Source organism: Anomaloglossus baeobatrachus, chromosome 3, assembly GCF_048569485.1.
Source record: "Anomaloglossus baeobatrachus isolate aAnoBae1 chromosome 3, aAnoBae1.hap1, whole genome shotgun sequence".
Taxonomy (NCBI): Eukaryota; Metazoa; Chordata; class Amphibia; order Anura; family Aromobatidae; genus Anomaloglossus; species Anomaloglossus baeobatrachus.
Window position 1 is genome coordinate 641,912,047 of NC_134355.1, and position 17,393 is coordinate 641,929,439.

Genomic DNA, 17,393 nt, shown 5'->3' on the forward strand with positions numbered 1-17,393 from the left:
ATACACAACACAGCAACATTTTATTTAATTCCCACCATTTATGAACTTCTTTCCATAATTCACTTGTAAGGCTAGGTTCACACTTCCGTTGCTTTAAATCCGTCAGCAACGGATCAGTCGTTTTTTAGATGTCCACTGACGGAAAGGATGTGTTTTTCACAGGAATCCTTTCACAGGAATTCTGTGAAAAAACTGATCCGTCACGTCCATTACATCCGCTGTGCGTCCGTTTTTTGACGGATCAGTCATGATCCGTTTGTGTTTGGGACAGCCCAGTGGGCGTGCCAAACATGCTGGCCCTGCTCAGTAGAGTATGACAGAATCCAGCGCTGGATTCCGTCGTAAGACGGATTACGACGGAATCCAGCACCATAGACATACATTACAAGCGTGACAGATGGCGACGGATTCCTGCGCGGTGCGTTAATTTTGAAAGCCCGAAAAAAGTTACATTCTGCGTTGCTCCCGCCCGGCGGTCAGTCAAAAAACGACTGACCGCGTCACAGCGGATGCAACGCAAGGGCATCAGTCGCAATCCGCCACTAATACAAGTCTATGTGATACAACGGCATCCGCTAAACGGATTGCGTTGTTTCCCAGAGCCGCGGATTGTGACTGATACATTTTAACGGAAATGTGAACCTAGCCTAACAACAAAATTAAGCGTTCTATAGAAAATACATAGAGCGTTAAAGAGTTATTCCGACCCCAAACTTATTTGCCTATCTACCCGTCAAAAGAACATGACCCGTCTGTATGCCATATATGGATAGGCCTCGCCTCTGGAATCTTCCATTAGGTCAATGGGGGTCCATCATCCATGTGTAAATGTCAGTGGCCAATAAAAAAGAAGATAAGGAGAATGGGAGAGAGAGTTCCGAGCTTTTTCTATTCAAGTCTATGGGATATACAACATTTAGCTTATTTCCATCTAAAAAGCAATGAGAGCTTTGCAGTCAAGTAGAATTGTGAAGAAAAGAGAGAAGGGGTGGTATTCCGGGAAACATATAGAATGTGTTACACATTTGTCCCGGATCTGTGCTTATCTCCCCTTACCCAAGTCCTCTAAACTCTGTTGTGCTCCACGTTGACCTTCCAAGTGATCATCTGTGTGGTCTATATAAGGTTCACCAAGACACACATCTGTGTTTTGGTATTACGACTTTTAGTCTTCCTGACTCTTGTTTGCCTGCGGTGTCCAGTATCTCTGCTACCTGCTTCCTGGTCTCATGTCTGCCTGCGGTCTCCGGTACCTCCGATGCCTGTTTCATGGTCTCCTCTCTGCCTGAGGAATCCAGTACCCCTGCTACCTGTTCCCTGGCCTCCTGTCTGCCTGTGGCCTCCAGTACCTCTAATACCTGATTCCTGGTCTCCTCTCTGCCTGAGGAATTCAGTACCTCTGCTACCTGTTTCCTGGCCCCCTGCCTGCATGCGGGCTTCCAGTACCTCTGTTACCTGTTTCCTGCCTGCCTGAGGAATCCAGTACCTCTTCTACCTGTTTCATGGTCTCTTGTCTGCCTGAGGAATCCAGTACCTATGCTGTTTCCTGGTCTTTTGTCTGCCTGAGGAATCCAGTACCTCTGCTACCTGTTTCCTGGTCTCTTGTCTGCCTGAGGAATCCAGTACCTCTGCTACCTGTTTCATGGTCTCTTGTCTGCCTAAGAAATCCAGTACCTTTGCTGTTTCCTGGCCTCCTGTCTGCCTGCAGGCTTGCAGTACCTTCGTTGCTTGTTTCATGGTCTCTTGTCTGCCTGCGTCCTCCAGTACTTCTACTATCTGTTTCAGGTGAGCCTCACCTGCCTGCTGCACCGACGCCTGTAGCCCGTGTCCCACCAAGACTTTGGGCTTGGAAGATCCCCCTCACCAGGTGAGCCTAACAATATGTTTTAATACATTTTTTTAATTTTAATTGTAACATGAGACAACAGGTATTGCTCAAAATGTTTCAAAATGTTCCAAACGTTGTTTTCAGTGGAGGACCAACTACTGGAACCTGCACAGATCAGTAGAAGTGGGCACTTTCATACTGATTAATTATGCTTAACTGCTGGTCCACTCATTGTCTATCGGGCAGCTATTTTTCGATATTCTCATACAGAATGAATGTAGATCTTGTTAGAAATCCGATATATTACTCCAATTTGTAACGGTGCCAAGATCCTAAGATGGCCCTATCAGAGGCAAAAATTCCTTGTTTTGTTGAGCGGTGCCAGCACAACTGGTCAGCCCTCCACCAATCAGTAAATTATCACCTATCCTCTGAATAGCAAAATAACTTTTTTTTTTACCGTCAGGGCACTCGCTTTAACTTTAAGATAAATATTTAACATTACACTAATTTTATGACATGCTTTTCATTGTTAGATTTTCCTGACTATTTAAACCCAGAGTAACAAGATAAAGTCGACCATACATCAACAAAGGAAAAAAGTGTTTTTTTGTTTTTTTTTTTTAATGTGAAACTATTACTGTACATTAAGTAAAGTCTACTTAACATGTATCATTAAATTCATCTAAGACTAAAGGGTGCTTTACACGCTGCGACATCGCTAACGATATATCGTCGGGGTCACGTCGTTAGTGACGCACATCCGGCATCGTTAGCGACATCGCAGCATGTGACAGCTAGGAACGACGATCAACAATCGCAAAAACGTAAAAAATCGTTGATCGTTGACACGTCGTTCATTTTCAAAAAATCGTTGATTGTTGAGGTCGCAGGTTGTTCGTCTTTTCTGCGGCACCACACATCGCTGTGTATGACAACGCAGGAACGACGAACATCATCCTACCTGTGTCCACCGGAAAGGAGGAAGGAAGGAGGTGGGTGGCATGTTCTGGCCACTCATCTCCTACCCTCCTCTTCTATTGGGCGGCCGTTTAGTGACGCAGCTGTGACGCCGAACGCACCTCCCCCTTGAAGGAGGGATTGTTTGGCGGTCACAGCGACGTCGCTGAACAGATATCTGCGTGTGACGCTGCCGTAGCGATATTGTTCGCTACAGCAGCAATCACCACATGTCGCACGAACGACGGGGGCAGGTGCTATCGCTCGCGACATCGCTAGCAATCACTAGCGATGTCGCAGCGTGTAAAGCTCCCTTAAAATGCTCATTAATCTAATCTTCCCAATCAAATCACCAAGACTTTTCTTGTGCTGCATCAGATATCTGGAATGTGCCACCCTCAGAAAATTAAGCAAATTCCCAAAGCCCACAGCTTTAAGAGATCATTTTTAGACATACTGTTTACGGCAGCATTACCATATTTATAAATTTTATTTTTCTCTATTTACCCCTTTCTAAGTTTTTCTGAAGATCCAGGACCCTGCTTTCAATAGTATCCCCAACACTTAGCAGCACTTAATATTTGGTGACCGGTTATAAAAGATGGCCTGACCATACAATACCAGTAACTGTTTACTTTGTATGTTACCCCTGTATTTTCATATTGTTAGCAGAGCCCCCACACTTTGGTTAAATTGAAGAATTATGCATTACTCTGTAATGTCAGGTATTGTTTGTATATGTATACTAATTGTAAAGTGCTGCAGAATATGTAGGCGCTATAGAAACAATTAATATTATTACCCTGTTTTTCCAAAAATAAGCCCTCTCCCAAAAATAAGCCCTAGCCATTTTTGGGAAACAAAAATAATTTAAGACCCTGTCTTATTTTTGGAAAAACACGATAGTAGAAGTAGTAAAGTTGAGTAAGAGTTGGCAATCACTGTCCAAGTAAAAACATGTTTGTCGAGGAACGAGAAATTGTATGCTCCTAATTGATTTAATGTTTTTAAGATTTCCCAAATTAAGATTTCTGGATCCATCTCTCCCACTGGGGTTGGGGAAGAGTCAGGCAGGGCTCATACTCCATAGCTATTCTTGCCCTTTATTGTTAGGTTCAACCAGCTTTAGCCTATAGGCCAACTTTGAAGCCCGAGTGTCATGGCAGGAGCTTATTTTTGAAAATGAGAAGACCAGGTCATTGGAATCTACACTTTGGGAGAGTTGAAGAAAAGGAAAGAGAAAGAGGACAACCAAAAATTATGGTGCAGTGATAAAACTCATGATCACTGTTGAGATTCATTTGCCCAAAGAGAAGGAAATTAATAAAAATATCAATCATTTGGTCACCCAAAGTCACAACCAAGAGTGGTAAACCATCGTTTCTGTTGAAAACATCTTACCTTCATCTCTGGAGATCTTTTCATCATCTCCAAGATGATATAACAACCAATGGAATGGCCAATGAGAACCAGACAGATGTCGGACGGAACATTCTGTTTTATGAAGCAGAGCTTGTGTTCAATTTGTCCATTGAGGCCGAAGACATCATCAATCTGTTGGTCGTGTTCTGCAAAAAGGAGAGATCAGAAGTCACAGAATGCAGAAAAATTTAGATGTCGTAAACAATCCGGACTACAGATTTGAGGGCCAATTCTTCAAAAATTTTAACTAAAACATTTTGAAGAGTTGCAGAAATTTGGTGACTTTTGGTGTTTTCATGCAAGTACTGGCCAGCTTTGCCATAAGTAAAACAGGGCGTCACAGTGCCCAACGAATTTATAAAAACAAAAAGGTTTAACTTACGCCAGAAGAGTAGCATTCCAGGAAAGGCGCATGAAGGCCACTGAGGTTTAAGTGGAGCGCACCTTTTAATGAGTTTGGTGCATCTAAGCGCACCAAGCACCTTTCATTAACACCGGCGTGTACAACGAACTGTGTCATAGATTGCATTATTATTGATTGAAGACTTTTTTGGCAAAGTGCATTGACACGACTCCACTGCACTTCCAGTGTGATTTCCCTATGGCTTCTGTGTTAAATCTCTCCCAACTAGCATATCAGATCTCTACAAAAAGGATTTCTACAATAAGGTATGGACTTTATTGGGAACCCAGTCATTATGTTTGGGCACTATTCATCTCACCGGAAGTCACACACTCCTGGATGAAATGTACGCCGTACCTATCCTGTGCGCTAATAACAAAGGGCTCCTTCTCCTGCATCAGCCATTGTGCTAAAAGGAGATTCTACACCAAACCATCCATGTTACTATCTATGATGACAGTACTATTCTAATGACATCCTTGTACCAGCCTCCTGAGGAACCGTTTATACGAGCGAAACGCATTGAGCCACCAGGCATGGTCTAAAACGTCAGGAAGTAGATCTCCTTGTCCCTTCACCTGTCCACCTGCCATATTGCTTTTTCGTGTTGTCACTCACTTAGACACTTGCACCTTTTTTCTGGCAGAGATTCTAGGGAGAGGCAGGGAAACTTGATGGTGAGCGGGGCGCCATATCATCATTTAGGGTGCGAACACCGCTGTCAGGCAGTGCACAGAAGGGAGTATCATATGAGGAACAGCAACCTCCTGTCCTGTGCACATTAAGTTGGTATTAATATTTCATTTTGAATAAAATATTGTGTTTTTACAAGGGCAGATTTATGCATATAGTTTTTTACTATCCGATCATCATCTCAATTCCATATACACATATTTTAACATATGATTCAAGCTTTAGTTTTGTGATCACCATTGGAAAAACTTGAACCTAGTGGATCCAATGTAGCCCTCAACTCAAAGATTTTCAATAATTCTGGTCTTCTCATACGGGTCAAAGGGACCTTTTGGGCGCCCTGTACGCTCAAAGATCCTGGTGGTTCTGAAATCCACTGTTAGTCACTGCTGTGGCCAGTAATTGGCTGCAGCGATCAAATGCATACAAATCGGGGGGGTGGACCACTTAGGAAAAAAAGCAGCAATGAGAACACGAGCCCGCCGCTTCAGTATTCATACTTTTCATTTCAGATGCGTTGCAATAAAATGGTTATGAAAAGTGTTCATAGCCTTTAACAAGTGATAAATACTTTGCCAGGTTAAAAAAAATATAATAAAAATATCCACCAAAAAAAACATAAAAGGAAAGAACAATAGTTATTAGCTGATATTCCTGACTTACATTCTATCAGATTTTCTGGCTGCTTTAAAGCAGATGAGTATAAATGACTAGGTGCAGAGTAGAACGCTTCACTCCAGACACAACTTATGAAGTGGGATTTGGATACGTATGAAAGCATATTGCATGCCAGGATTTCCACCGCCTGCAGCTAATTCATGTACTATCAGCTCTTCTGGCACAATTAAAGAAAATCAAAGCCCGAGTTAGAGGCTAGAGTCGAGCGTCGCCCCACTGCGGAGTTCCTGGCACCGAGTAAACAATCAGGCAAAGAACACTATGAAATGGACGTCCTGTCTTGTCTTGGTGCCGTAGAGGCTCACAAAATGTTACGGACCCAAGGAGATATAATTGGTTGGTTCTTCTTTTATACATCCACTTGGTGCTATATCGCATCCAACGACTATTACCAAAATAAAAGAAAAATGTGCGTAAAGGCCCCTTCAACACTTTAGATGAAAACAGGCTGATGACCCCCAAACCCATTCCAGACAATTTTGGATTTTCTTTCACAATTATTCTTCTAGTGCTATCATTGGCCAATAAAATCTAACAACCCTGGTTGTTGTAGAAAGCTAATTATCCAGCTGATCACAGGAAGGTTAAAATTCAAAAAACTTTATTCCTTACTTTTAAAATTCTTTGCATGCATTCAGCAGATACAAGCAGATACAAGGCATAGGGTAGTAGACATCTTCCAACGCGTTTCGACATATTAAATTGTCATAGAGTCTTATTCACGGTTGTTCCCGAGGGATATCTGGCTATTTTCTGTGTCGAGACTCCTAGCAGAGGCTCCACGGACCTTTTTTGATTTGCATACTTCCCAGAGGGCAATGCACCTAGGATTTCATGGTGCTGAGCCCCTTTGTTGGCTGCCGGCAGTGTTTTCTCTGGCTGGTCTACCCGAGATCAGTATTGTTCCCACCTAGCCAGAATCCCACTCCACACTGATGAGGGGCAAGACCCCGAAACAGCTGTCTGTGGATGGATACCTGGCCTTGCTATTTCCCTTGTCATATCTTTAAACTCGTCAAAGAGTTTGATATTGACTAAAAGGGTCACTTAATATGGTGGTTATGGTGGTCAAACAATGATAGCAAATTACAGAATAGCAGCTCTCTTTGTGCACAAAAAAAAAAAAGTTCTATTAAAAAATAACCTTTAATAATTCCACTAAAATTGGTCAAATGACCACAGACAAACAACACTGAAAGGTAGGTTTAGCCCCTCCTGTCACTTAGGGGATATGCATAAACCAGAACTATAGTTGAATTTCAACCACAATACTAGATTGGACCCATCTCATCAATTCACGGGTGCCATTGAAGTCTACTAGTAATAATAATAAATAGCTGCTATTCTGTAATTTGCTATCATTGTTTGAAAATTTTGAAACTTACCCATTGGCTATTTGCGTGGTTATGGTGGTCTCCTAAAAAGAGCCACTCCTTGGCTAGGTCCTTCCCGAGGGATATCTGGCTATTTTCTGTGTCGAGACTCCTAAGGGGGGCTTTGCACACTACAACATTGCAGGTGCGATGTCGGTGGGGTCAAATCGAAAGTGACGCACATCCGGCGTCGCAGTCGATATTGTAGTGTGCAAATCCTTTTTGATACGATTAACGAGCGCAAAAGCATCGTTATTGTATCATCGGTGTAGGGTCCGACATTTCCATAATGCCGGTGCAGCGACAGGTACGATGTTGTTTCTCGTTCCAGCAGCAGCACACATCGCTGTGTGTGAAGCCGCAGGAGCGAGGAACATCTCCTACCTGCGTCCCAGCTGCAATGCGCAAGGAAGGAGGTGGGCGGGATGTTTACATCCTGCTCATCTCCGCCCCTCCGCTGCTATTGGCCGCCTGCCGTGTGATGTCGCTGTGAAGCCGCACGACCCGCCCCCTTAGGAAGGAGGCGGATCTATGCCAGCAATCACAAGATATCGCTGCTGCGACGGGGGCGGGGACTATCGCGCTCGACATCGCAGCATCGGCTTGAAATGTCGCAGCGTGCAAAGTACCCCTAACAGAGGCTCCATGGACCTTTTTTGATTGCCGTGATCTCCTGGCTTTTGACCTCAGACCGTTACCTGACCACGTCTCAGTTTTCTCCCTGAATCCATTACATGCCTTCCCGGAATTCAGACCCTCGGATCGTGACCTGACTACGCCTCTATGTACATACGTGTCCTCCAGTTACCAGACCCTGGCTTTCCTGACTACTCTACCATTTGTACTACCCGTAAGTAGTGTCTAGCATCACACCTGCTGGTGACAGACCGTCATGATGGCAGCCATGCAATTAGAAGCGGGTTATCCAAACCATCAAAGGTGAAGCCGAGGGTATTTTTGCGTGACTGAGCACTTTGCAGGATTTTTTTTTTATGCCTGTACGACAAAAGGGTTACTTAAGCACAATGAATGCATCACCCAGAGTATAAGCTAACATAGGCATGGCCAAGGCTTTGAGTATCTCAATGACAGATAATATATTTTCGCTCGCTCTGTTTATCCATCTGCGCAACATCTCCACATCACTTTATAAAAATGGAAGAATACTGAATGTAAACATAACTCATATGTTTAACACCGAGTGTGTTATTTTATTTTATGTCTACTGTTAACGTGTTTTAAATTACCTAAAGCAACCTCTCTATTCCCGGCGTATGATACTTCATAAATCTCCCGGCCTTTCACGAGTCGCGGGTAACAGTGCCGAAAATGTAACAACTCAAATATGAGATAGAACGAGAATGAAATAAAACGTCGTCCCAGTGCAGTTCCTCCCTCCACTCCTGGCAGCGCTCGGAGAAACGCTCCTTTTGAACAAAGTTTGGAACTGAAAATGAAACACATGCAGACACAAATAAATGAGATAAGAGGCTGTTTAGCCAAAGGGGTCTTCTTGTCGGGATTATAAAACAAGGAAGCTTCTACTATGATCCAAAACCTCGAAAATTCCCTTAGACCAAGACATTATTAATAACGATTCTATTTTCAGCATGCGGAAAATAATAAACACAATAAACTGCTGCTGATATTAATGTCTGCGCCTTTCCTGCAGACGATGGGACTTCATTAAATGTATCTGCCTGGTACCAAAAAGGCATCTGGGTGCAAAATAACATAGTTGGCTGCCTGGGAGTAACTCTAGACTCTGTTCTCTCCTTCAAGCCCCACATCCAAGCCCTCTTCACCTCCTGCCACCTCCAACTCAAAAATATTTCCCGGATCCATACATTCCTTTCCCAAGAAGCTGCAAAAACTCTAGTACATGCTCTTATTATCTCCCGCCTGGACTATTGCAACCTCCTGCTCTGTGGCCTCCTTTCTAACAGACTCGCACCCCTACAATCTATTCTAAACTATGCTACCCGACTAATCCACCTGTCCCCCCGCTACTCTCCGACCTCTCCTCTCTGCCAAGCCCTTCACTGGCTTCCCATTGCCCAATGACTCCAGTTCAAAACCCTAACCATGACCTACAAAGCCATCCACAACCTGTCTCCTCCTTACATCTGTGACCTAGTCTCCCGTACTTACCTACACGTAACCTTCGATCCTCACAAGATCTCCTTCTCTACTCCCCTCTCATCTTCTCTTCCCACCAGCACATCCAAGAATTCTCGCGTGTCTCCCCCATAACCTGGAATGCTCTACCCCAACATATCAGACTCTCACTTACCGTGGAAAGCTTCAAAAGGAACCTGAAGACCCACCTCTTCCGACAAGCATACGACCTGCCGTAACCCTCCGTCTGATATAGCGATGCACAATCAGCTCTACTCTAACCTACTGTATCCTCATCTATCCCTTGTAGATTGTGAGCCCTCACGGGCAGGGTCCTCTCTCCTCCTGTACCTGTCTGTGCCTTGCATTGTTTTTGATTATTGTACTTATCCCTATTACATATGCTCCTTTCACATGTAAAGCGCCATGGAATAAATGCCGCTATAATAATAAATAATAATAGTTGATCAACATTGATCAATCATTTTTTACTCTTGAGCTTATTTTTGTTTTATTTTATGCTTTTTTTTAATTTTTGATATTTTTTTGTTTTTCATTTTATCATCTCTTTCTGTTTTTGTTTTATATTTTCTTTCTTCCATTTAAAAGGATTCTGTCTGTAGGTTTTTGCTTTGTAATTGGACGGCAGCATGACATAGGGGTTGAGACCACTTGAATCGCATAGTTTATTAGGTTCAGGAGTTGTGATGGAGTCATAGTTTTCTCTGCAGTGGGTCTAGCAGAGCTGGGAATGCTGAGCTGTGCATAGCCCCGCCCACACTACTGATTGGCTGCGGAAAGCTGCTAATCAGTGTCGGGGGAGTGGTTGGACTAGGAGGTACAAAACACTTAAGCGGGCATTACACGCTACGATATCATTAATGAATTATCGTCGGGGTCACATTGTTTGTGACGCACATCCGGCTTCATTAACGATATCGCAGTGTGTGACACTTATGTGCGACCTAAAACAATCGCAAAAGCGGCAAAAATCGTTTGCCGTGGAGAGGTCGTCCTAAAACAAAAAATCGTTTTCTTCTAATTAGCGATGTTGTTCCTTGTTCCTGCGGCAGCACACATCGCTGTGTGTGATACCGCAGGAGCGAGGAACATCTCCTTACCTGCCTCCACCGGCAATGCGGAAGGAAGGGGGTGGGCGGGATGTTTACGTCCCGCTCATCTCCGCCCCTCCGCTTCTATTGGACGGCTGCCGTGTGACGTCGCTGTGACGCCGCATGACCCGCCCCCTTAGAATGGAGGCGGTTCGTCGGCCAGAGCGACGTCGCAGGACATGTAAGTCCGTGTGACGGGGGTAAGCGAGGTTGTGCGCGACAGGCAGCGATTTGTCAGTGTCGCACAACTGACGGGGGTGGGTACAATCGCTTGCGATCTCGCTAGCGAGATCGAAGCATGTAAAGCCCGCTTAAAGGACGCTTTATACGCTGCGATATCGTTACCGATATCGCTAGCGTGCGTACCCGCCCCCATCGCTTGTGCGACACGGGCAAATCACTGCTCATGGCACACAATATCGCTCGGACCCGTCACATTACTTACCTGCCTAGTGACGTTGCTGTGACCGGCGAACCGCCTCCTTTCTAAGGGGGCGGTTCGTTCGGCGTCATAGCGACGTCACTAAGCGGCCGCCCAATAGAAGCGGAGGGGCGGAGGGGCAGAGATGAGCGGGACGTAACATCCCGCCCACCTCCTTCCTTCCGCATTGCGGGCGGCCGAAGGTAAGGTGAGGTTCCTCGTTCCTGCGGTGTCACACATAGCGATGTGTGCTGCCGCAAGAACGACGAACTACATCGTACACGCAGCAGCAACGATAATTGAGAATAGGGGGGCATTTCACCGATTAGCGATTTTGCACGTTTTTGCGACGATGCAAAATCGCTCATAGGTGTCACACGCAACAACATCGCTAAAGCGGCCAGATGTGCGTCACAAATTCCGTGACCCCAACGAGATCGCTTGAACAATGTCGTAGCGTGTAAAGCGGCCTTTAGTCCTGTAATGATACCGAACTTATATAGGTTTTTTTTACTACAACTATTTATAAAAAAATAAAAAATGGTTTGTGTTGTCATATCTGAGAACCCAGTTTTTCCACTGAAGAAGCTATTTTTTTCAGGTTGGTCTGTGGCGTTTATTTTTACCACATTGGTCTTTAATACTTATTTTTTTATTCCATGTTTTAGGGGGGAGGTTAAATCACAGTAAAGCTATGTTCACATGCAGCAATTTTGCTGCATTTTTTCCAGTAAAAACCTACTCTCTTGGCTGCAAAAGTGCTGCGTGCAAAATGTCTTTGCAGCATCTTTGTAGCCTTTTTTCAACATTTTTTGGGTGTGGATTACAAGTTAGTTTTGTCCCCCAAGAACACGGTTGCATCTTTTTTTTGAGGTATTACACTTTCTTATTGCTTTCTGTGGGTGAACAAATATGGTAAAAATGCTACAAATACGCTAAAAGAATTGTCATGCTGCAGATTTTAAAAATGCTGCCGTTTTCAATCCATGCGTGTGCTTGAGATTTCTGAATTGACATAGCTGTTGACGTACTGTACAGATAAACTTTTAATTTGCATTTAAAAAACCCCAGAAAAAATAAACTGAAAAACTGCTAAATGTGAACATAGTCTAAGGGGTACTTTGCATACTACGACATCGCAAGCCGATGGTAGCGATGCCGAGCGCGATAGTCCCCGCCCCCGTCGCACATGCGATATCTTCTGATAGCTGCCGTAGCGAACATTATCGCTACGGCAGCTTCACATGCACTTATCTGTCCTGCGACGTCGCTCTGGCCGGCAAACCGCCTCCTTACTAAGGGGGCGGGTCATGTGGCGTCACAGCGACGTCGCACGGCAGGCGGCCGATAGAAGCAAGGGAGCGGAGATGAGCGGGACGTAAACATCCCACCCACCTCCATCCTTCCGCATAGCCGACGTGAGCCGCAGGTAAGGAGATGTTCCTCGGCTCCTGCGGCTTCACACACAGCGATGTGTGCTGCCGCAGGAACGAAGAACAACATCGTAACATCGGTCTTTCCCAAATCATGGGAATTTTCCGACGCTACACTAATGATACGATTACAACACTTTTTTGCTCGTTAATCGTATAAAAAATGCTTTACACACTACGATCTCGACAGCGACGCCGGATGTGCGTCACTTTCGATTTGACCCCACCGACATCGCAGCTGCGATGTCGTAGTGTGCAAAGTACCCCTAAGGGCTCATCTAGATGTTACTTTTTTGAGGTCTATAAGTATTTTTCCCAGACAGAACTCGTGCTCATTATACTCTATGAGCTGTTCATATGCCCGTGTAATTTTTGTGGACCAAGGTCACAAATACATGTTTATTTTTGATCCGAGCCATGGACTAAAGTCACCAATGCAATCTATGGGTCTGCAAAAAAATTGAGCAGCACCTGGATGCCACAAGAAGCCTCCAACAATTTTTTTTTCAAATGAGAAAAACTGATTAAAACTGACACTGTCCAAGCTCTGATTCATTACACTGATGAAACTAGTATTACAATTCCTCCACACAGTGCGTCTCAGATGCAATGAGTGACTATTTGTTGTACTATGGATACTATGGAATCAGGGCGTGCTAAACTGTCAGTTTGGTGAGTGACAGCTCAGTTGTCCAATCTGATACTGAAGGGTGCTGGGTGGTTTATTCAAGTGTTCCCTGTGATTGCCCAGCTACTTAGCTTGGCAGTTAAACCCAGAACACTGGCAGTTGTGGCATTCTGCTCAGTGGTGCTTGTTGGCTTAGTTGATCTGCACTCTATGTTCTGATCTACTGCTGCCAGACCTTGGACCTCATCTGACCTTCTGTTTGCCTTGTCCCTTTGATCTGATCTGATCTGCTATCCTCCTGGTATTCTGACTCCGGACTGTCACCGGACTAAAGCAGGCTTTACACACAGCGACATCGGACCCGTCACACATACTTACCTGCCTAGCGATGTCGCTGTGGCCGGCGAACCGACTCCTTTCTAAAAGGGTGATTCATTCGGCGTCACAGCGGCGTCACTAAGCGGCTGCCAATAGAAGCGGAGGGGCGGAGAAGAGCGGGCCGAACATCCCGCCCACCTCCTTCCTTCCTCATTGCGGGTGGCCGCAGGTACGGTGATGTTTCTCGTTCCTGCGGTGTCACACGTAGGGATGTGTGCTGCCGCAGGAACGACGAACAATCTGCGTCCTGCCACAGCAACGATATTCGGGAAAGGAACGACGTGTCAACGATCAACGATTAGGTAAGTAATTTTGATCGTTAACGGTCGTTCCTGCGTTTCCCAAGCAGCGACGTCGATAATGAGGCCGAATGTACGTCACAAATTCCGTGACCCCAACGACATCTCGTTAGTAATGCGTTGCGTGTAAATCCCGCTTAAGCCTGTTTATCCCTTTAAAGGGAACCTGTCACCAGATTTGGCGACTATAAGCTGCAGGAACCACCAGTGGGCTCTTATATACAGCATTCTAACATGGATCTCAGGGCAGATCAAAGTACGCCTGTGCAGGACCTCAATGCCGGCTAGTGTGGATGACGTAGTACGCGTCATGCACCAAGGCTTCAGAAGAAGGAGGCCAAAGATGGCCAAAAGAGGACGCGCTGGTACCGGAGAATGGAGACACCTATCCGACCAGTCTGCACTGCCCCTTAGGTGAGTATTATAAAGTGATTTTTATGTTCTACACAGAGGCCTGGGCTCCTATATACAGTATGTTAGAATGCTGTACATAAGAGCCCACTGGTGGTGGCCACAGCTTATAGTCACCAAATCTTGTGACAGGTTCCCTTTAATCCTTGACGTGCTCTCCTGATATCTGACCCTACAACATTTGACTACCCAACCTCACGACTTATTACTCTCCAGCGTCACAACTCACAGTTTTTTGTGAGAAAAGCCATAGGCGTCTGAGTGAGCCCTAAAACACTTGTGGCATTTTTTTTTTATGATGTTCCCCATGAGAATATTTTATTAGTTTAGATCGATACGGATTTTCGCACAAGCAGAGACTGGTATGTACTTGAAAATCTGAATTCTTTGTTTCCGGTAAAGGATTGTTCCGCTACATTCACCCTCATCCACTTATAAATTGCTGCACCGTGCCTCCAACCGAACTAAATGGGGCGAAAACTAATTAAGAAAATAACCCAAAGGAATCAGTAAAAATGAAGGACCCTACTGTACATTCTTGGTGGGAAAACCCTGATTTATAAGAAAATTCAAGTAATTCCGAATCCTCTAGTTCCATTTTTTCAATTGTCATTATAATATCCCTCTGTATTTACACTGACGTGGTTTTATGAGTCTTCCCTATGAAAGAACCTAAAAATATGTTCTCTCTTTTGTCCTTTTAATAAAGAGAAGCCTCATCCCGGTTGGGGATGTAAATTAGGACCAGTTGTGCAGGGGCAACGCTGGGAATATTAAACACATGTGCACACCGGTTGCATCACTTGGCATGAAGGCATTCGGAGTTTGTAAATAAAACTGTAGGACAAACAGAAGAGACGTATGAGGCAGCCGCAGAGCGGAGGACAACGCACGCAATGGAGACGAGATGATTGCATGTGAAGGACATGAACCAGGGATGGGGAGCCTTGTATTAAAGCAGAATACACTTCTTCAGCCAAGAACCTCCCAGCAGATGGACAACACTGGCACATGAACGACAAGGAGAGAGGATTTCACGTCTCATGCACACAGTCATACAGTGGCTGAGCTGTAATTCAGAATAAATAGAAAAAAAATGTGGATTTTGCCACCTGATGTCTTAATAAGAAGATAACCTCTGTAATGTGGTGTCATATTGATGTGGGCACTAAGTACAGGTACAAAACACATGCAGGAGAGCCAAAGGGGCCTCATTATACTATCGATTCAATATAAAAAAAAATTATATATATATATATATATATATATATATATATATATATATAATATATAAAGTTGAATGTGTGTATGTATGTGTATGTGTGTGTGTGTGTGTGTGTGTGTCTGCTAAAGGAGTCCTCACTGTCACATTTACAATCACAAATTTTTGCACAGGCACTCCATGTGACCCAGGGAACGTTGTAGACTTTGTTTTACAGGAAAATGTAACCCCGCGCTTTACAGTTACTCTCCAAAAAACCTGCCTACATTAAAGTGAATGGAGCCTGGAACTATTGGTTATTAATAGCAGCTGTGATTGGTTGCTATACGAACAAAGGACAGACACAGTATAAGAAGCTTATGTGTGAGGTAATATGATGACAGTGGGGAGACGGATAAAGAGAGACAGACAGAGGGAGAAACAGGGAAAGAGACAGACGGTGAGAAAGAGACAGACAGAGACAGACGGTAAAAGAGACAGACGGAGAAAGAGACAGATGGGGAAAGAGACTGACCTGGAAAGAGACAGACAGTCAAAGAGACAGGACAGGGAAAGAGACAGACAGCAAAAGACCCAGACAAAGAGATAGACAAAACAGACAGGGAAAGAGAAAGGAAAAGAGACGGGGAGACAGAAGGGGAAAGAGACAGACCTGGGAAAGAAACAGGGAGATTGAGACAGACAGGGAAAGAGACAGAAAGGGAAAGAGACAGACAGCAAAAGACCCAGACAAAGAGATAGACAAAACAGACAGGGAAAGAGAAAGGAAAAGAGACGGGGAGACAGAAGGGGAAAGAGACAGACCTGGGAAAGAAACAGGGAGATTGAGATAGACGGCGAAAGAGACAGAAAGGGAAAAAGGCAGACGGGGAAAGATACACACGAGGAAAGAGAGAGATAGACAGACACAGAGATAGAGACAGACAGACTGATACAGAGACAGACAGAGAGATAGAAACAGACAGACAGAGACATAGACACAGACAAACAAGGAAAGACAAAGACAGAGAGACAGACAGACATACAGACAGAGACTGGGAGAGAGACAGTGGGCAACGCCCGGGTACTACAGCTAGTATATTATATAAAGCTGAGTGTATGTGTGTGTGTGTATGTCCACTAAAGGAATCTGCACCGTCGCATTTGCAATCACAAAATTTTGCCCAGCCACCTCATTTGATTTAGGGAATGTCATAGACTATGTTTTGAGGGGAAAATTTAACCCCACGCTTTACAGTTATTCGCCAAAAAATCTGCTTCATTAAAGTCAATAGAGCTGGAGGCTACAGGTCACTAATAGGAGCTGTGATTGGTTGCTATAGGCAACATGACATTCTTAGTATAAGAAGCTTATGTGTGATTTAATATGATATCGGTAGAGACAGAGGGACAGAGACAGACAGAAAAAGAGACAGAGAGAGGCAGACAGAGAGACAGACAGACAGGCAGACAGAGACAGAAAAAGACAGAGACAGGCAGACAGCGAGACAGAAAAATACAGAGAGACAGACAAAGACAGACAAGCATTATACCTTATACATATTGGGATGGGATGTTGGGGATTTTTAAAAAATCCGTGTTCGGTACGAACCCCAAACGTTACAGTTCAGGTGTAACACAGAGTTTTGCACTAAGTTTGCAAACTGTCATGGCGGCATTGGACTCTGTTCAGATTGCAGATTGTCACACTCTGTTCAATGGTTTCTCTGGTGTCTGGGATTAACACAGGCAGACTCGAGTGTCGACCTGCTGTGTGCTGATTCATAGGCAGGCTAGAAAGAGGTACTCTCTTCTAGTCTGCTTGCTCCTTTAAGCATATGATATGGGGAGACCTATCACATCTGCTCCCCTCCTATTTATACTGTTAGAGTACTTCTACCCATGCTACCTATAGTTTATTCTGTGTTGGTTTATGAGGTGTGTCGTCCCACACTCTCTCTGGTGAAAGTTGTGTTTAGTCCTGCCGAAATTAGCGGGATTGGACAACTTTTATCTAGTGTGTATGGTGAACTTA

At 44.5% G+C, this 17,393-nt stretch overlaps 1 protein-coding gene across 2 annotated transcripts in view; it reads right to left on the bottom strand.

Annotated features, from left to right (window-relative positions):
• The window catches only part of LDAH (lipid droplet associated hydrolase), a 339,733-nt gene that overhangs the window by 190,232 nt on the left and 132,108 nt on the right, over positions 1-17,393 (bottom strand). For both annotated transcript variants that reach the window (XM_075341150.1, XM_075341149.1), the window contains exon 4: positions 4,190-4,356. In XM_075341150.1, coding sequence (XP_075197265.1) covers positions 4,190-4,356 — 167 coding nt within the window. The remainder of the gene's footprint in view (positions 1-4,189; positions 4,357-17,393) is intronic.